The sequence below is a fragment of the Mustela nigripes genome, chromosome 2 (genome assembly GCF_022355385.1).
Source record: "Mustela nigripes isolate SB6536 chromosome 2, MUSNIG.SB6536, whole genome shotgun sequence".
NCBI lineage: Eukaryota > Metazoa > Chordata > Mammalia > Carnivora > Mustelidae > Mustela > Mustela nigripes.
Genome location: NC_081558.1, coordinates 133,921,085 through 133,948,038, shown reverse-complemented (window position 1 = coordinate 133,948,038; position 26,954 = coordinate 133,921,085). Strand labels below are relative to the sequence as shown.

Sequence of the window (26,954 nt, the reverse complement as noted above, 5' to 3'; positions counted from 1 at the left end):
TGTCCCCATGTTTTGGCTTCTTCTTCAGGCTGTTTTTCTTCATGGTGCAAAACATTACAGTTATTTCAGACTTTATTCCACTCCTCAAACTCTGACTGAACCTTGGTTTAGCTTAAGTTAGGCTCCTCTTAGGATCTGAGGATGGAATCAAATTTCTAAGAAGTCCCTAAATCAAAACTGGAGATTGGCAAGGAGAAATGAAATGCTGGGAACTAAGCATGAAATGTCAACTCCACAGACTTGGAATTATAATGTAAAGGGACTTTTTAAAAATGTGTTTGAAATGTATTGATACTCTCAAAAGAGTATTGGATGGAGATAACCAATGACTTTAGGCCCTTGGGTTACCACTAAAGTACGAGATTTGGTGAACCAAGTATAGCTCTGACTGTCTGTATACCTCTGTGAAGTCCTAGTTTGACCATTTGTAAGATAAGACTTTCGTTTATTTCTAGAACTAGATGTCAAGGCAATCAATAGTGACTTAAAACAGCTGCTTCAGGAGAAATGTCAAATTCTTTGCTCTTTAAAAATGTTAATGGGAAATTTAAAAATCTGTGAACTCTTTTCAACACCTTCAGTTTTCTGAAATCCAAAATTACTAGTGTTAAAAAACAAAATTCAACTGAGTGAATTTAAAGATCAAACTGGCTTTACCCAACAATTCATGAATCGGGCAGCATCTCATCTAGCAAATAGAAATGAACTCTGAAGAACTACAATAAGGGAGACTTTTTTACAGGCAGAAAAGGGCAGGAACAGGGAAAGAGTGGATTACCTCTTCTTTCTCAAAGGGAAGAATGGGTCCATCAGGTGGATTACCATATTAGGGCTGAGCAGGAGATTATAGATTTACTGGTTTAAGATTACATTCCTGGGAGAAGTTGAAATTAAGTATTCAATCTTGGTTTGCTGATGTGGGGCTTAGCACAATTAACTCCATTTTGGACCTGTTGTCTCCTTTTTTTTTTAAAACACTAGTATAAAAAAAGAATGCAATGCAATTCAGTCAAATCCACAGACACTACTGACAGAGCTGCCATTTGCACCAGAAAATTAAGCAAAATTGGCAGGATATACAAGTAGCTATTTGCAGAGGCACTTGAAATCCACAGCCTACGTTTGCATGGATTCTTGGCACAAGATGCTCAGTGGCAAACCATGGTCATCTGAGAGCCTGGATTAGGTACTCATCACCCTGTAAACATTAAATCTATTTCACACCTGCTTTTAAGGCCTGGAAATACTGCCAACTTATTTTCCCAGACGGATTTGGCAAAAATTCCAGCATATTGTACAAAATTATAGATCAGAGTAAATCCAGTTCTCACATTTATTGGACATCTGGAATCAGTAAAAAAAAATGTGATATCTATTTCAGAAAAGAACCTTATGCCCTCAGAGGTCCTTGTCATTTTGATCAGAGCAGTACAAACTAGGAACAAAAAAACTGTGGTCCCAGGATTGGCTGGCCCAAGATTCTCCTTTTAGAAACATTCCCAGTTAGGTGACGTTATCCACGCCCAAAGCTATAACGAATTTGCTACTTTCCCTCAGAAAAACCATCCTACAAGCTAATTGCTTTTATTATGGAAATGTATTCCCTGACTGAATGGGAAGGGTGATTTTGAAAATTCAATGTGGTGCGATATGTATATAAATAAACTGCTTAGGAGAGGGAGGAAAGAAGTAGCCAACGATAATTCTCTCAAACGCTCTGAGATTGTCTGTGGTTTAAGCCATTAACCTTTTATTTTTTTCTTCAATTTTTAGAAAAGACAATTTGGACACTTAAAATAACCACAGCAGTGCTATGTTCACACTGTAAGTAGGAAGTGCAAGTGATGGAAAACACTGATCTCTCCCTGACCATAGACTCCAGCTTCCCTCTTTCAGATACGAAAAAGGCTGTATACAGTATTGGATAAGAGCTCGGGTCTAGACCAGGTCTTTGCCTGAATCCTGGCTCTGCCATTTGTTACCTGGGTGATCTTGGATGGATTACAAACTCTCTGTGCCTAGGTTTCTTCGTCTATGAAATGGAGATAATAATTACCTGTGCCATAGGATTGTTAGAGGCTTCAATTAATTAATATATTCAATTAATTAATACATTTAAAACAGCACTGTGTAAGCATTAGCTGCAATTATTTGATACATTTAACTTTAAGATACATTGATGGAAGGAAGCTTTATTGGAGTCCCAAGATAACTAAATCATTGTGTACTTTCATACTATATTTTTGCAGACATTTGCTTTGAAAAGTCATTTAACCATCTCAATAAAAGACGAAGAGCTCTGTTAATTAAATGTAATTTAGTAGACCATCTTTTTTTTTTTTTTTTAAAGATTTTATTTATTTGTCAGAGAGAGCGAGCGAGAGCGAGCACAGGCAGACAGAGTGGAAGGCAGAGTCAGACGGAGAAGCAGGCTCCCTGCGGAGCAAGGAGCCGGATATGGGACTCGATCCCTGGACGCTGGGATCATGACCTGAGCCGAAGGCAGCTGCTTAACCAACTGAGCCACCCAGGCGTCCCAATTTAGTAGACCATCTTAAGAGGAGGTTTCATCCTATACAAATACTCCAAAACGTGTATTATCTGAAGGTTCTACAATTTATTTAACCAATATTTGTGGAGCGCCTACCATGTGTAAGGCACTGCCCTAGCATGCCTATAAGCTTACGTGGAGCTTTTATCCTTTCAGGAGGACATAGACAGTCAATAAGCAAATAGGTGATTCATGAGTTCTATAAAAAAATATAAAGCAAAGTCAAGATAGAGAATGATGGAGAGAAGGCTTTTATAGGGAAGGACTCTCTGATAAGGTCACACGTGAGAAATTAGCTGAAGAAGTGAGGGAATGAGCCCTGTGACTATTGGAGAAAAAGGTGATCTGGGAAGAGGGTATAGCAAGTGCAAAGGCCCTGAAGTAGGAGAGCTTGTGGTATATTTAAGGAGTGGCTATATGGTATTAAAACCCAGCAAGTCTATCTCTATAATGCCTTCCGTATACCCACATTATGTCCTGCATCCTCCTTCATAAACTTCATAAACTCTGTGCTTCAGACAGGAAGATTATGTGAGGAAAAGAAAAAGATCACTACCGTACTCTACATTTGTTAGATTGACTTATACACAGATTCCAAAGAATTAGTGTGGACAACAAAATTGACTTTCCCTTTTCAAAGGCAGCTCAGACTAGGAAGCAAAAAATATTCAATTAAGAGCAGCAACTGGGGGGCGCCTTGGTGGCTTAGTGGGCTAAAGCCTCTGCTTTTGGCTCAGGTCATGATCTCAGGGTTCTGGGATTGAGACCTGCGCCAGGCTTCCTGCTCAGCGGGGAGCCTGCTCCACTCCCCAACCTCCTAACCCCCCACAGCCCCGCCTGCCTTTCTGTCTACTTCTGATCTCTGTCTGTCAAATAAATAAATAATCTTTAAAAAAAAAAAAAAAAGAGCAGCAACTGGGGCATTCCGGAATGCCTCATAACCTAGATAGACCCTTAACCTAGGGGCTTTTTGTAGCATTTTGCATGCCTACGTCTTTTTCTGGGATGAGTGCAGGGTCCCTGAAGTGTCTCTGAACCCAATAAAAGTTGAGAATCACCACTTCAGCAAACAGTATTTTAGAACCTGGAAATACTCATAATTTCGTTAAAAAAAAAAAAAACTCAAATGAGCAAAAATATACCAGAAAAATAAACATATTTTTGATCCCCTTATGTTGTTGAAAAGGAGACTGTAAGGACACCAACTGCCTTAAAAAAGAAAAAAAAAAGGTTTTGTGGATATGGCATCATTTAGAAAATAATCATTAATTTGTTGAATTAAAGCTGAGACGTTAAGTCTAAATGGGCTTATTTTGAGGGCAAATTGTAAAGAGTAGCAGGCAACTTCATAGAAAAGCAACCTCCTGGCTAGAGGAATATTCCGAAGAACATTCACAACCGAGTATTACAAGTTTTCTATTTCTGAGGCAGTGCCAAAAATTCTGGGTAAAGAGAATCTAAATCAGTTGTTATAAACTAAGAAAGTGTGTTATTCTGGGTCCTCTGAGAATCAGCCACCAAAATGAGATTAGATGTGAAAGGATTTTATTAAGGAAAACATCTGAGTGAGAGAAAATGGGGAGGAAAGCAGATTAGCTGGGAGTGCCATCAAATTCTGTTGCAAGCCTGACTCCAGTGAAAGAGGTGGAGAAGGAAGGTTGTTAGATGGAAGTGTCCTAGGTCTCCTGCACCCTGTAGAAGCTCATCAAGGCTGTCAGGGAGTCTTAGAACCAAAGTCCTGTGCTAGAGAAGTCCCATGTCTCCCACGACTGGGCCTGTCTTGGTTCTTACTGTCTCTGGAGCACTCAGTCATTGGCTGGGAAGAGCTTGTGGTAACCTTGACCTCTCCCCAAACTCTGCAATGGATTCTAATACAGGGTCATCAATTATGTTATAGTTGGTGGTGGAGACATGCATTCTCCTGGCCACAGAGAGGGTATCTGCATTAGCTGGGGAGTTGTCTCTCTGCAGTGCCCACCAGCTCCAACCCTGGCCCCTTCACCCCAACTCAAGAGGTCATTAGGAGCCATGGGGGCCCGCTGCCTGGGAGAGAAACACCAGCCAGACCCCCAGAAACTGGTGTGGTGTGTCCTGCCCCTCGTGTTCCGAGGTGGTCAAAGGGGTTGAGACCGTGGGAAATAGATACCTTCTGTTTGATGTTTATTTTATGAATTATTGGAAATGATCTTTTATAAATAGCTTCCTCAGTATTAGTTATGAAGTGACACAGTAGCCGTACACTGTTCTGTCTACCTCTGATTTGTTCTAAAAAGTCAGAGGACAGAGTTGTTTAGTCACCAGTTTCCATGGGCGTATGGACAGAGCCTGGTTCTGTCCATAGAAGAAGATGGGCTTCCTTGCCTGCTGGTGCAGGGTAGCTCAATAAAGATTATGCCGTGCTTAGCTGCCTTGCAGGAGTTTCAGCAATACATCTGACCCCCGCCCCCAGCACACCTCAATCTCGCTCCCTCTGCACACATTCTGAGCTTGCTCCTTGCTGAACTCTCTCCTCTCAGGCTGTGTCCTCAGTGCATTAGGTCCTCAGTGCATAAGGACCTCTTTTTACACAATGGGATCTGACCCAGAGGATAGCATTTGCTTACAAATAGGCCTCTCCCTCTGAATATGAATACTCTGCGGGTATTATATGCAACAGACACTAACCAGGTCCTGTTTGTTATTATTTTAAATGGAAAAAGTGTAATGGGTATTGGTGAATGTTAAGCAAATCCTAAAATGCAACATGATACAGTGAAAAATCTTACAGCTAATAAATAAAATGCTCATGTTAGGATGTACATTGCTCCACTTATCACTTTCTGATCACCAAAAAAATTCATGCAATTAACTAATGATTGCTCTGCATGCACTAATGTGCACAGTTTACATGTCCTATGTAACTGTGATGGTTAGTTTGATGTGTCAACTTGACTGGCTGAGGAATGCCCAGATAGCAGGTCAAACAGTATTTTGGGGTGTGTCTGAGAGGATGTTTTGATTTAGTAGACTGAGGAAAGAGACTGCCCTCACCAATGTGTATGCGCACCATCCAATCTGTTGAGGGCCAGAAGAGAACAAAATGTAGAGAAAGGATGAATTCTCTCTCTCTTTTCTTGAGCTGGAACATCCATTTTCTCCTGCCCTCGACTTCGAAGCTCCTGGTTCTCAAGCCTTTGGTCTCAGACTGGTCACATGAGCAGCTCTCCTGGCTCTCTTGGCTCTCAGCTTGCAGGTGGCAGACTGTGGGACTCCTTGACCTTGGTAACTGCATAAGGCAATTACTACAAGAACTCTCCTCCTATATATCCTATTACATTGGTTCTATTTGTTCTGTTTCTTTAGAGAACCCTAACTAATAGACTAGCAGACGCTGTCTGTGACCCTAGCCTTTTCTGCAGCAATTTGATTTCTAGCTGCCAGCACCTGAGATTCTTTGCCTGAGGGTTTCCACAGTCCACAGGATGAGAACCTTTTTATAGGGTAGAAATGTTTTCCAATTAATGCCCTCTGGGAGCAGTTCTCACGCAATGAGTGATGGGAATAGGTGGATAAAGGCAGCTGTTCCCTTACCCCTCAGGTGGAATAGCTCTGAGACTTCCTTACTGGCATTTCCTAGACTATTAACCAAATAGGTATTTGCACTCAAATACCCAAGACTTCTGACCATAAACTTTATGCACTACAGGTGACTGTGATGTTTTAGTCTATTTCTTAGTTGTAATAATATCCCAGATGGACATCCCCTTCATTGACACTCGCCACACTTTTCAAATTATCTGATTCTGACATTCTACCAATTTCATTTAGAATATAAACCATTACTTTCTGCCTACATAATTTTGTTTAAAATGTTATATTAAGTTTTGAGGATGGAAATATAAATTTCCCCTATATAAACATTGCTGAAAAATAATATTTCAAGAGATGTGACATTGTATGGAACTTGAGTGTTAAAAATCAAGAGATAGCAAAATGTGGGAAAAACCAAAATGTCCATTGATTGATAAGGGGATAAACAAAATGGAGTATATACAAACAGTAGAATATTATATATGCATAAAAAGGTATGAAGTACTGATACACGCTACGACACGGATGAACCTTGAAAATATGCAAAGTGAAAGGTGCCACTCAAAAAAGGGAGCTAACTATATGACTCCAATTTATATGGGAGTCCTGAATAGGCAAATAAAGAGACAGGAAACAGATTAGCAGTTGACAGGGGCTGGAGGAAGCGCAAATGAGAGTGACTGCTAATGTGCTCAGACTTTCTTTTGGGGATGATAAACGCATTCTGGAATTAGAGAGTGATGAAGGTTGCACAACCTTATAGATATACTGAAAACCAAGGAAATCAAGAAACATCGTACCAGGAAAATGATAACTGGGAAGATGTTCTGTGGTATATACTTATACTGCCCTGCACTAATCTCTAATTATTTTCTCGTTGAGTAGGTACTAGGTTTAGTTCATGAAACTTTCCAGATTTTCTCGAAGATGGCTTTTTGCTCAAGGACACTGATGACTCCCTGAGAAAATTGCCTGGCATGAACCACATTCTTACAAATCACAGAGAGGAGATTATGATCATTAATGGAGGAAGGTTTTCAAGGAGCTTACCTTGGAAGTTGTGTCATCATGGCGTTTCACTAGTTGGCAGCTGGGCTCTCTGCAGTGGTTGTTCCTAGTCCCCCATGCTCATGGCACAACTCATTAGCACCTCACCTCACGCCTCAGTCCACATCCCTCTCCTCTGGTTCCCTGAGGCCTCGTTGTCACTACTGAGGCACCACATGCTGCAAGATGGCTTGGAATGTACTACTGGTGCAATGGAATGCAATATTGGTCTGAACAGTTATGAGGCTGTAGGTATGCAGGCAAGAGTCCTGTTTTTATCCCTGGTCCTTGCTGACTCTCTCTTGATCTTTAGCTCATTCAGAAGAAGCCCCCTTGGCCAACATAGGCTTTGGCATATCTAATAGCTGTCTAGAGGGCTGAGTCACAACTGGGAAGTATGGGGGAATTAGTGCCCCTTCAGGTAACTTTGACCAATTAAAAAGAGTAGATGTGAAGAAACAGGCAAATACTTTTTCTCCCCTCCCCCATGAATTGTTCTGAGATGCAATGTTTCCATGTAGTTTCTTGAGAGATGAATGTCACAGTGAACACCCAGCTGTGTTTTCTGGTGTAACTGTCGCCTGGTGTATATCTTCCCCTCTTTTCTGGATTCATTTCCATTTTCCCTTTACTTTTGCTTCCTGGTATTGTACTCCCACAAATGAGAGATCACATATTAGTGTTGCCTCAGGCTCTGTTTCCTAGGGGACTTGGGATAAGATAGTATATCATTTTCTCTTACAAAGAGGCATAACCTGTCCAGGGCAGGGATCAGTACACACTAGGGGCAAAGTGGAGGAAATGTTGGTGCCTTGCGTAGTAGGCTATCAAGGCATAATGAATCGATTTGGGCCAATGAGATTATCTAACTCACTTCCTTGCCATTAGACAAAGATATCGCTTCCTTTTATGTGGTATGCAAATTCACATTTTGTAAAGAAAATAAACTATACCACAGTCTGTTTATCAATTAAAAATATCCTATTGTAAATCAGCATTTTAACCTATATGTGCCACAAGTAATAAGCATGATGTCATGAAATAAAATTAAATACACTGGCAAATGCAAACATTCAGCTAAATGATTTTGTCTTTAAAAATATTTACTATTGGAGATTAATCACTTCAAAATTTGTGCAATTATTCTCAAAAGTTTGGAAACTAGTGGCCTACATTTGGTGTATGGACACTTCACGTAAACTATCTGATAGAGCCTGCCCTTCTCAATTAGCACCTTTGTTTTGTGCTGCTTAAAGACCTTTGGAACAGGAACTGAGTGGATCAGGGCTTCTCAAACTTTTAAATCCTATACCCCCTACAATGACTCTCTTCAGTGTCCGTCTCAGGCACAAATATTTCCATGATCCCTAGAGGAGAAATGCTACATTTCTTTAATACCTTAAATTAGACCCGATTTGAGCTCTCTACTCCAAAAGGTTGGTAATATATTTCCACACATTGTTGGTCATCCTTCTAGTCCCATCCCTTTTCCTAGGACACATCCAGGAATATTTTGTTCATGAGGCCCTAGAGTCAGTGTGTTAGGGTCCACAAGCTTTACAAGGGCTGTGATAATGTTTAAGACCTGAAGATTTAAGGGGCATCTGGGTGGCTCTGTAGGTTAAGCATCTGACTCTTGGTTTTGGCTTAGGTCATGATCTCATGGATTGAGTGATTAAGCCCTGAGTTGAGCTTTTTACTCGGTGGGGAGTTTACTTGAAGATTCTCTCTCTCTGCCCCTCTTCCACCCTCTTTTTCTCAAAAATAAAGAAGTTCATCTTGAAAAACAAGACCTGAGGATTTAAGAAGTTCATTCATTAGAAAAACTCATACTAGCTAAATCAAAATGAACGGCTGCTTAGTTAAAATTTTTTTTGCTCAAATTTTTTCAAAATGTTCTACTGTTGTATGTTAATAATAGAATTTAGTATAAAACACTCCATCATATTTGAAAATGGTTCAAAATTGTTTTAGAATATGCCTAATATCTTCCTCAGAAATTAGAGCCAAACATATATTAAATGAATTAGGTATAGAAAAATAATCTCAGAAGCAAAGTTATAGAAACTCAAAAAAAATTTTTGGCCAAAGAAATTTTATTTAATGTGGGACATGGGTGCATTTCAATATAGTTTATATGTGGTAAGTTGGGGTCTCTGAAAGTAAGTGCTTGGGGATTATAACAGTTCTTTAAAAAAAGATTTTTATTTATTTATTTTAGAGAGAGAGAGTGGGGGTAGGGGCAGAGGGAGAGGGAGAGAGAATCTCAAGCAGACTTCCTATCAGATTGAGCTACTCAAGAGGCCCAGGAAATTCTAACAGTTTTAAAGCAGCCCTACTGACCAGAGTCTTAGGGAATCCTGACTTGAAAAGAAACCTCTCCTTGAGGTCATCCAGCGACCTTGTCCATTTGAAGCAGGTCTTGCATGCCTGGATCTGTGCCCAGGTCAGCTTGCTCTTGGCTGTACCCTGAGGCATCAGGTAATCCCTGATGGTGGCATCCATTCCCCCTGTGCCAAGCTTGGGTTTCTGAGCCTGGACTGAACCTGCTTCTGTAAGGTCACTCAGCACCCCCAGGGGCTATGGCCCTACCCCTTGGTGCTCCTCCTCTCCAAAAACTCTGTCCCATTCACAGTTCCAGGCTCCTTCTCTCCCGAGGTACAGACCTTTCAAATCAGTGTGGGTGGTCTGCTGAACAACCTCAATACCAATGAATAAATCACTGGTGCCCTCTTGGGCTAAAAGAACCCAGATATCTAGAGCCTAAGAGCTGGAGGTTCCTCCTCAGAGAAGAAGAGGGAAATGACTTCTTACTGTTTTTTTTTTTTTAAATCTCAAGGGTATAAGAACAAAACATAAAAAAATAAAAAATAAAAGATTTATTTTAAACTCACTATTATGTTTATTTATTTATTTACTTACTTGTTTTTTAAGATTTTATTTATTTATTTGACAGAAAGAGACACAGTGAGAGACAGAACACAAGCAGGGAGAGTGGGAGAGGGAGAAGCAGTCTTCCCACTGAGCATTGAGCCCAATGCAGGAATCATGACCTGAGCCGAAGGCAGCCTCTTAACAACTGAGCAACCCAGGTGCCCCTATTGATTTATTTTTTTTTAAAGATTTATTTATTTATTTTAGAGAGAAAGAGAGAGAGAGAGAGAGAGAGGGAGCACTTGAGTACTAGATGGGGAAGGGCAGAGGGTGAGAGAGAGAATCTCAAAGCAGACTCCCCCTGGGTAAGGAGCCCAACAAGGACAGCACAGGGACTAGATCTCACGACCCTGAGATCATGACGTGAGTCAAAATCAGAAATCGAAGCTATCCAGGCACCCCTGAATTTCTTAAAGAAAAAAAAAAAGGAAGCTTTAAAAATACACTTTGTCAAACCACATATCCCACTTCCTCCCATGTAATTCTCCTATGTGATCCTTTTTCTCCTCCTCTCCTCTCATTCCCCATGAGAATCATGTGTGGGAATGATGAGGCTTTACTGCTCAGTAACTGTTAATCTTTGGGATGAATCCCAAATAAAAATGTACTCCCCTCTTAAGCTCTGAAATCACAGGATATTTCTGTTGTAAGATTACAGATATTTAAAAATGAGATTCAGACATATAATCACATCAATCAAGACTTCTCTTCAACTTCTGATTGGGTCTCATCCAGCAAGCATGGATTCTTTTTCTTTTTTTTTTAACGCTTTTATTTATTTACTTTTGAGAGAGCATTCTTGAGCAGTAGGGAGGGGCAAAAAGGAGGGAGAAGCAGGCTCCCTGCTGAGGAGGGAGCCCAGTGCTGGTTGATCCCAGAACTCTGAGATCATGACCTGAGCTGAAGTCAGACGCTTAACCGACTGAGCCACCCAGGTACCCCCTTCAAGCATGGGTTCATATTTAAAGACATTTTCAGTGAATAGTAAGGGTCTACAGTCACAATGGAGTGATATTTTATGCTTTATGTCCACTCACAGCTTTCTCTTACCAAAAGTGTAACCATGATTTCAACATCTGTCTTAAATGAACTCACTCCATGTTTGGATGCCGAAATATTTAAGACTTTCTGTTTCTTAATGTCTTCCTAGATATTCTGGTACTAAAGTTGCATTGCTTTGAGCTTGGCTTTCCCAGAATTGTAACTGTGGGGGCACTAAGTCCAAATGTGATAGGCCTGTTTCAAAGGAAGACTTTGCATAAAATTAGACCTGATACTATTGGCACATAAATAAATGTTAACAAGGCTGACTCTTTTTTCAAAAAAAGACTTAGGATCAGTTCCTGAGTGGTAAATACTAAAGTTGCCAGGAGCAAAGTCTAAGGTTTATTATTATTTTTGTTGTTACTGTGGTAAGAAATACATTAATAAAATTTACCATCTTAACTGTTTTAAGTGTATAGTTTAGGAAGTTAAGTATGTTACCTTGTCATACAATAAATCTCCAAAACACTTTGACTTTGCAAAACTTTGAAACTCCATACCCATTAAAAAAACAATTCCCCACCACCCCCTCCCAGCAACTCCTTGTAATTGCCGTTCTACTTTCTTTTCCTATGAATTCGACTATTCTGGATTCCTCTTTTGTTGTTGTTGTTTTTACGATTTTATTTCTTTATTTGAGAGAAAGAGAGACAAGCAGGGGAACAGCAGGCAGAGGGAGAGGGAGAAACAGGCTCCCCATTGAGCAGAGAGCCTAACATGGGGCTTGATCCCAGGACCCTGAGATCATGACCTGAGCTGAAGACATATGTGAAACCAACTGAGCCACCCAGGTGCCCAGGACACCTCTTTTAAGTGGAATCATATAGTGCTTGTCTTTCTGTGACTGACTCTTATTAGCATAATGTCCTCTTAGCATAATGCCCTCTTAGCATCCATGTTGCTGCACATGGCAGGATTTCCTTTCCTTTTAAAGCTATATCATTGCATGTATACATCACATTTTACTTGTCCATTCATTTGTCAATGGACATTTGGGTTGCTTCCACCTGTTGGCTATTGTGAATAGTGTTGCTATGGATATAGGGGTGCAAATACAAGGGATAAGTTTTGAAGGATATTTGAAGGATACTCTGATGATGGATCTGAGTGGATATAGTCACATTATAGTAACCATATTTCTGATCTTGTTGTTTTCCTTCTTTGGAAACCTGCGAGCCTCTCTGTATAACCAATGAAATAATATAAATGTATTATTATTCAAAGTTCTCCAAAATACAGGGCCAAGTGATGAATTCTGATTTACCTCCTGCTACTCCTCCAAGCTTTCCTCTTTTTGAAACATTGTAAGCAAACAGAATAAGTGCTGTTTCTTCTTTTTGGATGTCTATTGGCTGTATCCAACCCTACTTTTTTGCAATCCAAATCCTCCCATCCCCTCCTTTGTGAGACCTTCTGATCCCTCCGGTCAGGTATGATTTCTTTTCCTAAAAATCCCCAAAATGTCTTGTATCGGATAGGGTCTTATCAACCCTGCTTTATATTGACGAGTTGCCTATAAACTTACTGTATCTATTCCTCCCCTTTGATTAATAATAACTCACTTCTCTTGGGTGATTACTAGGTGCCAGGCACTGTGCTAAGTACTTCATGGATATTGGCTCCTGTAATGCTTAAAAGGACCTATGGAATAGGTACGATAATTATTTTACTGGTGAGAAGATGGAGGTAAACAAGGTTCAATAACTTGCCTAGACACATAGCGTGTTTTGTGTAGAGAAAATGGGCTGGTGATTTTGCAGTGGAGATGACAAGAGATTCCAACATTGTGGCAGTAGTGAACACCACACAGGCAGTGCCAAACTGCAATTTATTCCATTGCAGAAGGGCTACCAGGCACTTTTCCCTGACTTTACCATCAGCACATTCACCACAGGAAGTGTATACCGTGTGCTTATGCTCTTGTTAATGACATTTGTCAGTGTGTAGTATGTTGATGAGTGCTTATATGTTAAAGAACTGCCCTTTTCACTATCAGCTCCATGAAGGTAGGAAACATGTCAGTTTTGCCTGGTTCTTAGTACAGTGACTGACTGGAGCCGGTGCTGAATAAATGACAAACGTATAAACAGAGGATTGAGTGAATGAATGAGTTATATTCTACACTGTATTGGGAATGGTAGGAAAAATAACTGGAGAAATGTACCTTGAGTGCATTTATAGAGTGTATTTATTCCTCTCTCTCTCTCTCTCTTTCTCTCTCTCTATATATAGGAATAAAAAGCGGGCTTGCCTACTCTAAGCATGATATAAAAGGCACAAATTATTAAAAAGAGAGATAGAATTGGTTGTTTTTCTTTTTTAAAAGATTTTATTTATTTATTTGACAGAGAGAGGAACAGCGAGAGAGGGGACACAAGCTGGGAGAGTGAGAGAGGGAGAAGCAGGTTTCCTGCCAAGCAGGATGCCTGATGCGGGTCTGGGATCATGACCTCAGCTGAAGGCAGACACTTAATGGAATGAGCCACCCACGTGCCCCAGAAGTGGTTTTGTAAAAATAAAATATAAACAACAAAACCAGAAATAAATTTCCTTATATTTCAAAGCATCATAAACAATGGAAAGGTAAATGATAAGATGGGAAAAATATTTACACCTTGAATAATAGCCTTAGGATAAAAAAAAAAAAAACAACTTTCACACTTCAAAAGAAAAGACAAATATCCTAGTAGAGCAAAGGACAAAAAACACTCATTTTGTAAAAATGTTCTTGCAAAGAATTCCCCCATGTCTGTAACGAAAGTATGATCTTAAGAAAAGCAACAATGTAAAACAAAACAAAACAAAACAAAAAAACGGTAAAATAACTCCATAAAACCTTGAATGGCCTTTTAATGTTTTGTCCGTTAGTAAAATCAATTTTTAACTATCCATGGGTTAGTTATTCTTTGACTTTTCTTTTTTATTGCTCTCCAGGATTCAAAGCCTCATTGATTAGTTTCACTTATTACCCGCAATAGTAGAGAGAATCTGAGTGGTTCTGAAATAATGATTTTAGAATAACTGTCTTCATTCATTCATGAACAAATATTTATAATATATAGTGTGTGCCAGGCATTGTGTTAGGTGCTGCAGTTACACTGGAGGGCAAAACAGAAACGGTTCCTGCTCTCATGGATCATTTTAACTGTAGTGAGTCGGGGCAGGGAGCAGACATTAACTTTATAAAATCACACCAAATATATATGTACAACTTTGATGAGCAGTCTGAAGTCAAGTACAGGTTGCCATGAGAGAGTACAAGAGGGACCTCATTTCAATTGTTGAGTCAGGAAGGGCTCTTGAGAGAGTGATACACGAGCTGAGATCTGATGGATGATAGGTAACGAGGAAGTGTGGATGGAATAATGGCCTTGGGAAAAATGAGCATACTAGCTAAATGGAACATGAATAAAGGTCCTGAGTAAAAACGGAGTTTGAGCTTTATAGGAGCTGTAAGAAGGCAAATGTAGCTGAAGTGGATGGGCTGAGGGAACAGGGGCCATGGTTGAGAAGGCCAACACTGAGAAGGACAAGAAGGCTGTAGTTAAGACTTGTGTCTTTATTCTAAGAGCGCTGAGAAATCACTTAGGGGTTTTAAGCAAGATTATTCAGCTATTCATAATGTTTCACGTTATGAGCTAGCTAGAATGTTGATGTGTGTTAATTAGTATAAAAATTAAGGTAATGCTTTATATTAACTTTATAATTTAGGAAGCTTGTTTGAAGATTATCATAGAGAAGCCTAGGGTAATTAGATGATGGATTCTTCAGGTGGGTGAGGTTTATGTACACAGACTTGGTGCAATGATATAAAAATCTTACTCAGAAAAAAGTCTCCTTGATATATATTTATAATTAATCCAAAAACATGGGTTATAGAAAAGGACCTTGTGTTTTTGGAGTCCAGTGAAATAAAATCATATTATGCTATAATATGATTGGCGTTTGTTAGATTAGTTTTCCATTTGACATGATTGAGATTTTAAAATTACAAGTCGAGATTAATATATTATATTTACTTAAAAATGATGAATTTAGGGGCACCTGGGTGGCTCAGTGGGTTAAAGCCTCTGCCTTCGGCTCAGGTCATGATTTCAGGGTCTTGGGATAGAGCCCCGCATTGGACTCTCTGCTCCGCAGGGAGCCTGCTTCCTCCTCTCTCTCTGCCTGCCTCTCTGCCTACTTGTGATCTCTGTCTGTCAAATAAATAAATAAAATCTTTAAAAAAAATGATGGATTTATTTCCTTAGGCGTACTACTGTCTATAGTAGTCTATACTACTGTTCATGGGTGTAGTACTTCCTTCTATAGAAGGAAGATAGATAAATTGTAGTCACACAGTAGAATATTATGCCGCAGTGAAAATGACTGAACTATATGTAACAGCATGGAAGGTTCTAGAAATACAGTATTAAGCAGTATTAAGTAAAAAAAAAAAAAACAAAACAATACCAGAGGACTACACACAGTAAGATATCCATTTTATAAAAAGCTTAAAACCGAGCAAGCATTAAAAAAATATATTACTTAGGGATATAAACATACATGATGATGTTATTTTTGAAAAAGACAAGGGGATGGTGAAATATAAAATTCAGGATAGTGGTTACCTCTGGAGGACAAGCAGGGAAGTGGAATAGGGAAAGAAACTCCTAAGCTGGTACAAAGATTGGTCACAGTTTGGTTTTTAGGTGGGATGGTGGATTCATGGGTTCATGGGTGTAGTACTCATTGTTTTTGTGCCTTATGCACACTTTTGTATGTATAGTTTAAAAATATAGCTTATATTGATAGAGTATTAGTAAAAGAATACAAGTCATTACTCAGTATATATTAATAGGCAGAAGGCAGAAACAATAAAGAATACAAATACAAAAGAATCCAAAACACAGAACACAGATATAAACAAAATAGAACACAAATCAAACTCCTAATTGGGAAACTGAAAAATGTGCAGAGAATTTCTATATGTATAGAAGATTAATTAAAAATTTACTTCAGGGATATTTATGATATTCATAATCCAGTGCTGATGTCATTTTACTTAACCTTTACAACTTTGCAGTAAGTGTCAAAAACAAAAGGAACTGAGGACATCATAGACCATCATACAGAAAAAATACATTTGTTACCAAACTCTGTTTTAAAGATTTCTTAAACCTAAGAGCTACAATTCTGAAAGTTTTTTCTGAGACTGTATTACTTCTAAAAGTTATATTTTTTGTTCTTTATATTCTTGTAAGGCTGACATGAGTTCATTGCCAAGTTAAAATGGTAATTACATGGTAAATATTACTAATAGATATTTTCAATTACTTTTTTATTATTAACTAATAAATATCATTTCATGAAAACCAGATTGCAATTAACTTTTGGTTCACTACTATGTCACCTGTAATGGTATAGTATTTGCGTAAGGCAGAGTCTATGATACTCTTTTCTTCCCTGTGAAATTCAGATAGTATTTACTATAGCAACAAATCTTTAAGGCTTTTATGTAGAGATGAAGGACAGTTTACTTGTTCTTATCCTCTGCCCAGCACTTATTCTCAGTGGGTGCGTGGAGTGTGGTGCTGATAAGGCTAAAGTCAAAGGTTAAAGTGAGCATTGTGGGGCTTGTGTACTCTCTTCCAGATTTCTATAACAAAGAAATGTTACTAGAGAAGCATAAAAATTAGACCAGTCATCTCAGTATCACTGGGCAATCAATGGGCTAGAGTATTGAATTGGTGGTCAGAAGAACTGAGTTTGAGTTTTCAACTTCTTAAGACTGAATTGTGGTATTCAGTTAACATCTTTGTACCTCATTTTCCTCATATTTATTACAGAGGTAATACCTCTTTTATTTTCTTCCTAGGATTGTTATGAGAATGGAAATAAATTGATACATATGAAAAAGCTTTATGGTTTCTAGGAATATGCAAATGTTGGTTTGTCACTAGAGGAAGGTCTTTTTCTCAAACATATTAACATTCAGAATGACCTATAACAAAATGCTTTATTAGGCCTTTAAAAGTTACTATGTAAATGACACAAATTTCTTCATAGAAATTTAAAAATGCCTATAGAGTCTGCTTGAAAAATCATTTTATTGCTTTTTCACAAAAATGAACTACTTCGATGTAAATGTCAAAGCGTATCTCCACAGGATACACAGGGTATCTGGATTTATTAGTCAAGTCAAGCCTTCCTTTTGCTATTTAACTTCCAGGAAAACCAGTATGGTCCTTTCTCTTCTTTATTTAGGTATGGAGGAAACACAAGTTATGTCTCTCATGAGTATCTGCTGCTCTCATCAATGTAGTAATGTTGTGGACAGGCTGGTTGGGTCACCAAGTTTGGAATCTTACTTCTGCTCCAGGGCCTGGTTAAACCTGTAGTTCTGGAATCTTGATCAACTTATCTGGAAATTGCCTTTGCCATTCCAGAAAGGTTCATGTACACAAAAACTGATAATTCACCCAAAAGCCGTTTGCTAATTTACAGTAAAAAATACCGTAACCTCCTATCTTCATGACAACACTAATGTATTACTTTTGCTTTATAGTTCCTAAAGACTTTAAAATTCATTATCTCATTTTGGAATCTCATGGTTTAAAACTTTTGAACAAAATGACTTAATTGAATTTCAAAGCTGTTTACTCTATTTATCAGGTGGAATTTACCAAAAAGTGCAAAACAAAATAGGGGACCATATCTTAGTTGTCAAAAACAACATCCTGTTAACAGTTCCTATTTCTTTCCTGTCTTGCCTATGCATGCATATATAATTGAGAACATACTGTATATGCCATTTAAATGTCAAAGTTTTTCTTTCTCTTTCTTTCTTGTTCTGATGGTTATCTGTGCTTTTTGTAAATGTTTTGGAAAAGTTGTAGAAAGCTGACAAAAAGTCCAAAGCAGAACATGAAAACCACATATCATTTGCTACTGTAGTTAAACACACTGAACATTTCGGTGTATTTCCTTCCAGTATTTTATTCCTTTTTTATTTTTATTTATTTTTGTTTTTTAAAAAGCGTAGTCGGGAATCATACCAATGCAGGAATGCTTGGGGAGACAGACCTTGGCTGGGCTTGGATCAGGCAGCCCCTACTCTCCAGTCTAGCGGAATGGAACCTGCAGATCAGCACTCTTCTTCCTGGACAGGGGTAGCGAGAGTGACTCTTTTCCTTTAAAGCTCCCTTCTTTCTGTATTTTAAGCTGATTTGCACATTGGTCATTTCCCCCAAATCTTCAAGGCCGTCGACACCTGCCCGTGTGTCACCAAGTTATCCTTGAGGGTCTCGGGGAGCCCGTACTCTTCTCTGCGGCCTTTCACTTCTGCTCACCGAAAGACTCCCACCCGGACCGCGCTTTCTCCCGTGATGACGGAGCAGGCGGTAGGAGGCCTGGAGTTTGGAGCTTCAAAGGGATCCTGAAACTGGAACAGCCCAGTCACAGCCCTCGCGCCGCAGTGGGGTCGGGAGCGCCCCGCGGCTCCACTAGGAGGCTCCTGGTCTCCCCGCCGAAGGGCTGTCACCGCCCAAACGCCCTCGTGGTTGCGTCCTCAGGTCCAGGGGCGGCCGCCGCCCTCGGGAGGCCAGCCCATCCTCGCCCCTGCCGAAGTTATCCTCAGATCGCACGTCCCTGTGGCTCCGAGTCCCCACATCCTGCTGTTGTCGGGAGGGTCTTTTCTCGTCGCGAGAAAGGTTTTAGGCCTCAGGTTCGCTCTCCGCCTCTCCTGAGATCCCAGCAGCCCTCTGTCGCAGAACCTAGCGGCCGGATCCTCTCCGCCTCGCTTTGCGAGCTTGAAGAAGTGAGTCCCTTCTCGCTTGCCTTATGCCAGGCGAGGCGGGGACCGCACTACAGTGCGGCCAGCCGGAGGGGGGATCGCTCACGTGCGGCACTTTGCTTTCCAGCCAGCGTACTAGCTCCTGAGAAAATCGCCGTTCAGACAACCAGAAGCAGTATTATTTTGTCCTGGGAGTCCGCACAAGGGAGGAAAGGCCGGCTACTGGACCCAGAGAGCGGACGCGCCCCTTTTCTCCCCCCTCGGTTCGTCGGAAACCGCCCCGAGCCGCCAGCGCGCCAGCGCGCCAGCGGTGGCGGAGCTGCTTCAGCCTTTGACAGCTCGGCGCGAGCACCTCGGGCCTGGAGTCCCAGCTCCCGGGGAGGGACGGGGCGGGGCGAGTGCGCGGGGCGGGGCGAGCGCGATCCGCGGCGAGAGGAGCGAGCGCGCGAGCCGAGCCGAGCGGTGCCGAGCCGAGCAGGGAGGTACTGGGGAGAGGCAGGCTGAGCCAAGCGGCCGCCTGCGGCTCCGCGCGGATCGTGCTGCGTCGCCGGGCTCCGCGTACCCCCGACTCTGCCCAGGCTCCCGCAAAACTTTTATTCTCTGGGGCTTCCCGGGGTGTCTGAAGGAATCGGAGCGCTCGGCCGGCTCTGCGCTCCCCTGCCGCGGCAACCGAGGGGACGTGCATCCCTTGCCCGCCGGGCTCTCGCGTCCCGCGCCTCCTCACCTGCTGCTGATCGCTCCCCAGAGAGGCGAGGGGCACCCGCGGAAGGGCCGCGCGGGCCCCAGCGCCCCCCGAATTCTCCCGCCCACCACCGTAGACTCGCCCGGCGCAACTTTAACTTGATTCCTCTAGCCCATCTCGGGCACCAGCGGTGCAGCCTTGCTGCCACCGCTGCCGTCTCGGCCGCCGCCTCACAAAGGGGCTCGGGGAAGGGAGGCGGCGCGGTCCGCGGGCACAGGCGCCGGTGCGCGAGGCGCGGGCCTCCTTGCCGCCGAGGCCAGGAGACAAAAGGGAAACTGCCTCTTCGCCGTGCGGGCTGGGAGCAGCCTGCTCGTCAGCCTCCTGCCCGGCTCCGCGAGTCTCCTCCCCCCCTCCCTCGGCTGCTGCTCCGCCTCCCTCCCCGCGGGCTGTCCCCGCAGTGCTCCGGGACCCGGCGAGCCTTCGGGGCGCGCGTCGCTGCTGGTGGCTGGGGCTGTAGCGATAATAAATGATAGAGGATACAATGACTTTGCTGTCTCTGCTGGGTCGCATCATGCGCTACTTCTTGCTGAGACCCGAGACGCTCTTCCTGCTCTGCATCAGCTTGGCACTGTGGAGTTACTTCTTCCACACTGACGAGGTGAAGACCATCGTCAAGTCCAGCCGGGACGCCGTGAAGATGGTGAAGGGCAAGGTGGCCGAGATCATGCAGAACGATCGGCTTGGGGGGCTCGACGTCCTGGAGGCCGAGTTTTCCAAGACCTGGGAGTTTAAGAGCCACAACGTGGCTGTGTATTCCATCCAGGGCCGGAGAGACCACATGGAGGACCGATTTGAAGTTCTTACGGACCTAGCCAACAAGACGCACCCGTCCATCTTCGGGATCTTTGACGGACACGGGGGCGAGGTAGGAGTTCTCTGGGGTTTTGTTTGTTTGGGTGTGGTAAACAAGAGGACGTGTGGCCAGCGGGGTTGGAACTGGGTGCGAGGGGCGTGGTGATGACCTGGTGCCCGGCTGGACAAAGACACCTGATCCAAATGTGGCTCAACTTGCTAAAAAATACTACTAGATCCAGACCTCTTGGTCTCAGTGGCCATTTAGGGGGAGGGAGTTTCGTCCACAATCTATTTTGTGCCTCATAATTTGTGAGGTTTCTCAAGGCCAGAACCTAGCAAATGACTGTGCTGGTTTTTCGGGGAGAGTTTACAGTTTCTACTGTGAACTTTGGCCTAGGGCTTCAGCGCCCCTGTTCTAGGGTTTGAGGCTAAACGAGGCACAGAGAAGGAAGAAAATATCTTTGATTCTCTTTAGGGAAAAGAGAAAATCTGCAGAGCCGAGTCAGTGAGAGTTCATTAAGGATGAAGGAAGCTCTGACTCCTTCACATCCCATTCTCCTAAAGGAGGAACCCGAAGGGCAGCTCCGCACTTCTTCACAACTCCATTAACTTTGCAAGTGCAATCGAGCTAGTTGACTACGGCGCCGCCTGCTTCTAGCAGGATCGTGCCACGGGATCGGGATGCCTCCGGCCTTTGCAGAGGTGGCAATGACCGCAGAGGCGGCGGTCCCCAGATCTCGCCCTGGCGCCCTAGCCGGCGTGGGTGCGCAGGCATCTCTCTGCTTCTAAAGTCCCTTATTTGGGGTTCATCTGGGGCAAAGATGATGTTAGAGGCCGGTTGAGCTCCCTCTGCCGCATTTCTGCGGCACCCTGATTGAGTGCCGGGGCTCAGATTTCCTGGAGGTCGGGGCCAGTGTTGGCTCTGGTCCTTGGGCAATGGCCCAGGGGAAGTGAGTGGCAAATGTGGCTTCAGCGCCGAGCTCCCAAGTGCATCAGGACAGCAAACCCATCTCTCTCTATTGGCAGTTTGTAAGAGTTTCAAAGCTGTGTACTTTTTAAATTTTTTTCCAGGATACTTTCTTACTCATATTCCCTCTGCCTCCTTTGTCACCCCTTCTTCATTAGCACCCCTACCCCCCACCTCCACCCGGCTCTGTGCCGGCATCCAACTTTCCCTCCAACTCTCATTTTAGTCCTTCTGGTCTCTCTGGTGGGCTCTAGGGAATGCCAGCAGGTCATGCTCTTTCAGGATTTGCTTTTTCTTTGGCCTTTGTTTTGGATGAACATTGAGAAAGCTTTCAATTGGTTATATTATGTGCATTTTGTCTTTGATACAAAGTCACTTCACCCACCACTCTGCTAATCTTTCCAGTTACTGTATCTGCTTTAAACCAACTTTGCCAGGAATGACAGCTTAGTTGGAAAATTTATTTGGTAAAGCTGAAATCAATTTTTGCTGTTTTCCATCCAACCTAGCCCCCTCTTTCAAAATGAAGGTTTCTTACTGGTTGTAATTTTGTAGCTTTTTGTGTAGGGTGGGGTTCCTTTTCTCCTTGGTCACAGGGTAGGTAAAAGACCTGAAATTAATTGAGGGAGGAGATGTTCTGTGCTTGGGTAAAACATATTTAAATAATAATGTTCCCAATAAAATGATTAAATTGTTTTCTTGGTTTGATCAGAATGTCTATATTTTCATTTTATATGCCTAGACAGTTTTAAATCATTTAATCAAGCTTATATTTATTGTGTATTTTTAAATTGAAATTGGGCCGCTGTGAATCTGCTTCTGGTCTTAGAAAGCACAGTTTTAGTTTTAATTTAAAGGTCCAGATGTAATAGTAATGTTGTGAAACTTTGAGCTGTACTTGCATGGATGTGATGTACTGACATATTTTGAGCCTGCATGTGTAAGTGAATGACTTTTTAAAATTTTCTTTTAAGTTGATATTCTAAAACCTGAAAGTTGCGGATCTAAACAGATTTCAGGTTGAAAAATTTCCAGTACTGTCTTCTGGTAAATACATCATCCATAAAAGGGACACGATCAATGTCATTATGTAAAAAGAAGAATTTTACACATAGAGGTCCCCTCCTTAAAAATAGAGTAATTGTTCTATCTGTAATCTCCTATAATATGTGGCCAGTTCATTCATCTTGGCTGTGTTTTAGGGCAAAATATGAAAAGTAATTTAAAAGATAGTTCTTTAGTTGCAGTTGGGAATGTGATAATAACATAATATTAGGTAATTTATCTCTTGCTTTTTCTTTCATTTAAAAAAAAACCCCACCATCTAATTGTTTTCTTTTGTGTTGTTTTAGCTCCTGTAATATTCACCAGAGGAGGGTGCCACTGTTTGATTTTGGTATAGAGGATAGTTGTCTCCTTGCAGAAAAGAGGAAGCTTTTTCTGAACTCCCTATTATTTATATATGTTGTATACATAAGATAAATGAGGACTTTAATTTTACTTCTAATAATTCAAACTATTAAGATGGTCTATAAAAAAAGAGGGCTTATCTACAATAGTACTGCTTTTTAAATGTAGAAAGGACCTAAGCCACTTTGTATACCTATACTTCATTCCATTTTTTAGATGAGATATTTATTGATGGGCTTAAGATGTGACCTTCCTAAGGTTAGTTCAAGGCCTCCAGTTTGGTGATATATATATATATATATATATATATATATATATTTATAGATTTTATTTATTTATTTGACAGAGATCACAAGTGGGCAGAGAGGCAGGCAAGCAGGCTCCCTGCCAAGCAGAGAGCCCGATGTAGGGCTCGATCCCAGGACTCTGAGATCATGACCTGAGCTGAAGGCATAGATTTGAACCCACTGAGCCACCCAGGTGCCCCAGTGATTTTTATATTAAACCACTGGACGAATTAGTTTGTATATTTATCTTGATAGATAGCACACTAGGGATACAAAGGTGAATGAGATAGGATTCCTGTCCTCACAAAGTTTCAGTGTAGTGAGAACGATCAAATATAACAAAAATTATAGTCATGATGTGCTTAGGGTGTTATGGGAACACTGAATAGGGACATTTAAATCACACTGGGAGGTGGGAGGCCCAGGGAAAGACACTGAATAATTTACTGCAAGTTAAAGGCACAGGTTTTGATTTGAGATCTGGCTTTGAATCTCTGTTCTGCCTTATACTAGCTGTGACCATGGACCAATTGCTTAATCAACTTTATCTGGGAATTATTCTGAAAAATAGGGATAATAATGCAGATAAGGTACACATCTCTCAGTTGTATTATACATACTGAGGAAAATACTTTATGGATGTGGAAGAATGTGGAAAATAAAGCTTAGAGACCAAGAAGTCTGCACTGTTAGGGCAACAACATCCTAGAAAGAGAGACTCTGTGTGAAAGCTGCAGTTTTGATCACTAGAAAGGCATATGTTGGATATGGATAATTTATTAGGTATTCCTCAAACTCTATATTTCTTTATTCTAACTTATGGTAAACTGATTATCAATTTGGGATTTCAGGTGTCTTAGCATTGGGGAAGCAGCATCCTGGCTTCTGGTGCAAATTTTCTGATTACTGGAAAAGATTGCTCTCTATGATTAATTAATAAGTTGATACTCTGATTTGCACTTCAGCCTCTTAGAATGAGTTGGTACCCTTTACTCTATTCAGTTGTGTATTTTTGACAAAGATATATGTCTGGACGACTTATTCTGAGGATCAGACTCTGGATAGCTGTGACTTCTACATGAATGAATCTTAAAGAGCTTTGTCTCAGTGGTCCAATAGGCCAGCTTCCTCACTTGATGCTGTCGGGCCTTTGAGACATTCTAACCATGATACTGTGGGTAGATGGTTGATTCTGTGTGTGTGTGTGTGTGTTTGTCTAAAGCTATGGCTGTGATTGTTTTTCTGTATAACAAAAGATATAAAAAGATTGAAACAACAAAAAGGAAAAAATACTCAAATATACCAACTGATGTGGAAAGGTTATTTTTAAAATTAAAAAATAATTTTTATCTAGGAAAAAGGGGTTGTGTGTGTGTGCTTATCTGTAATTTTTATCTACAGGCGAAAGGTGGGTGTTTTTTTTTCTTTTCCTTTTTATATTATGTAGAAGAAATATCACCAATCCTTTGAGGCAACTTTGTCAATGTTCATGGCTTAAACCTATCTGAAAAAGTAGATGGTTATGTGCTCCCTCACTGCTTATTAAAGGTCATGGTATCATACAGTTGACACATAGGTTGGCCAGTGGTTAAACTTAGAGCTCCACACTTGGCATCAGAGAAGTTGTATTTCAGATGCTTGTCGGGGCTGCAGTGTTGAGGCTTAGCACTTCTTGGAAGTTTAGAGAAGAAACTGCTTATGGAACGTTCCCTGAAGGATATTGATAGTTTACTTCTTTAGATCATTGGTTCTTAACATTGCTTGAGTCATGCTTCCCTTTGAGGATGTTATGAAACTACAAACATAGCCCAAGAAGAATGGACATGTGCATCAAGTTTTCTTTATAATTTTAAAGATAAGTGGATGCATGAACCCTCTGGATTTTAAGTTGGCTCAGGTAGAATAAAATCTGATTCTGATAAATCTAGACCTGCAAGGAGCTGTGTACCTGGACCTCTTCCTTGGCCTGACTGTCATCTTCTCCATCATTTGCATTTCTTAACTTGTGTGCTATCCTTTGCCTAAGAAGGTTGTTATGAGGAATGGACTTCCCACAGCTTTCTGAGAAATCAACGGCAAAGATGTCCTCAAGGACTTCATTTGTTGCATTATATAGTATCCTTTTTATGAGGAGCAAGGGAAAGACAGTTCTTTGATAGCTTCGTGTTTTTATCTTAAGAATTGAATCTTAAGATTGTGACTGATTGGATCATCCTGTATTTGTTGGCTACTAGGTGTTAGAACCAAACCTCTGACCTACCTCGAACAAATGTGCAGATTTTTATAGAATACATTGATTTGGTATACAAAATCTCACTCCCAGGACAACTTATCTTTCCTACATTCAGTTTTCCTTTGTTTTATTTTTTTTCTTTCTCTTCTGAGATATGTCATTTTATCTTGTATTTATATGTATTTATTTAGGTTTCATTGGATTCTTTCTGAAATAAGATATAACTTTGAATAATTAAATTATGAGTGGCATGATGAATGATCTGCTTTTCAGACAGTATAGGTGCTATTAGTAAATGTTGAGCTCCTACATTACCAAGGTTACAAGAGGCCTATGGATTTAATGTGGACAAATGCCTTTTGATTTAAGAGAAAAGTCAGATTACTTTGGTTTAAAATAACGTATTGATATTTCTGCCAAAAAAGAAAGGGTAGTTTCCCCTTTAGTCAGCCAGTTCTCATGCCTAGGAACCTATTTGTAGGTGAATGTAGGATCATGACTGCTGACCTTGATGCACCTTCTGAACAGATTCTTCAGAAATTCAGTTCAATTAAACCAATATTTTCTATATAGTCGGATGCATGTGGAAAACAGTGTTATGTTCTCTGTGATCCCTAAAGGTGAATCATTGCATTCTCTGCCCTCAGACAACATTGCATCTACTTGGACAGATGAGCTTCTTAATAGCAGAGCTATGAGGTGGGGTCAGGCCAACCACGAGAGGGTGACGGCTTGACTGAGGGAGCCTGGGGAGTCTTGGATAAATTTGAAGAGGAGCTGACTTTCGATTATATCCTAGTATTTCAGGAGACAGATTAGGCGGAGGGAGGATGAGAAGATGACATTACAGGTTGACAGAAAAAGATGATGTTATAGAGGAAGTAAAATGCAGCACAGTTGGAAAAAACACGGGTAGTCCATATGTTGAGAACAGGCTTTCCTCAACTGCTGTTATTCTAGAAGCCAGTACCTATTTTTTGTCCTTTTTGAGTACTCTGTATTTTGAGATAGTCAATAATATTTTTTAGATTGACTTTTTAAAAAATAAGTATATTTATTTAAAAAAGAAACTTCATATCAGCACTGTGAGTGGAAAAATCATTAAATGAAGTTTTTGGCCTCTAATCTGCTAAGAAGCCATCTCCATTGTGATGGAGTAAAGTGATTTTAATTTTAATTTTATTTTATTTTTAAAAGAGTAGAATTTTTTTTACATTTTTTATTTTATTATGTTAATTACTATACAGTACATTATTGGTTTTTGATGTACTGTTCCAAGACTCATTGTTTACATATAACACCCAGTGCTCCATGCAATACGTGCCCTCCTTAATACCCACCTCCAAGCTCAGCCATCTTTCCACCCCCATCCCCTCTAAAATCCTCAGTTTGTTTCTTGGAGTCCACAGTCTCTCATGGTTCGTCTCCCCTCCAATACTCCCCCCTTCACTTTTCCTTTCCTTCTAATGTCCTTCATGTTATTCCTTATGTTCCACAAGTAAGTGAAAACATATGATAATTGACTTTCTCTGCTTGACTTTTTCACTCAGCATAATCTCTTCTGGTCCCATCCATGTTGATGCAAAAGTTGGGTATTTAT

General features: G+C 41.0%; 1 protein-coding gene across 1 annotated transcript in view; it reads left to right on the top strand.

Annotated features, from left to right (window-relative positions):
• The first annotated feature begins 20,128 nt into the window (after positions 1-20,128).
• PPM1L (protein phosphatase, Mg2+/Mn2+ dependent 1L) overlaps positions 20,129-26,954 on the top strand; it is a 287,016-nt gene continuing 280,190 nt past the window's right edge. Inside the window, exon 1 of the mRNA XM_059391630.1 lies at positions 20,129-20,527. Within this exon, the coding sequence (XP_059247613.1) occupies positions 20,129-20,527 (399 nt within the window). The remainder of the gene's footprint in view (positions 20,528-26,954) is intronic.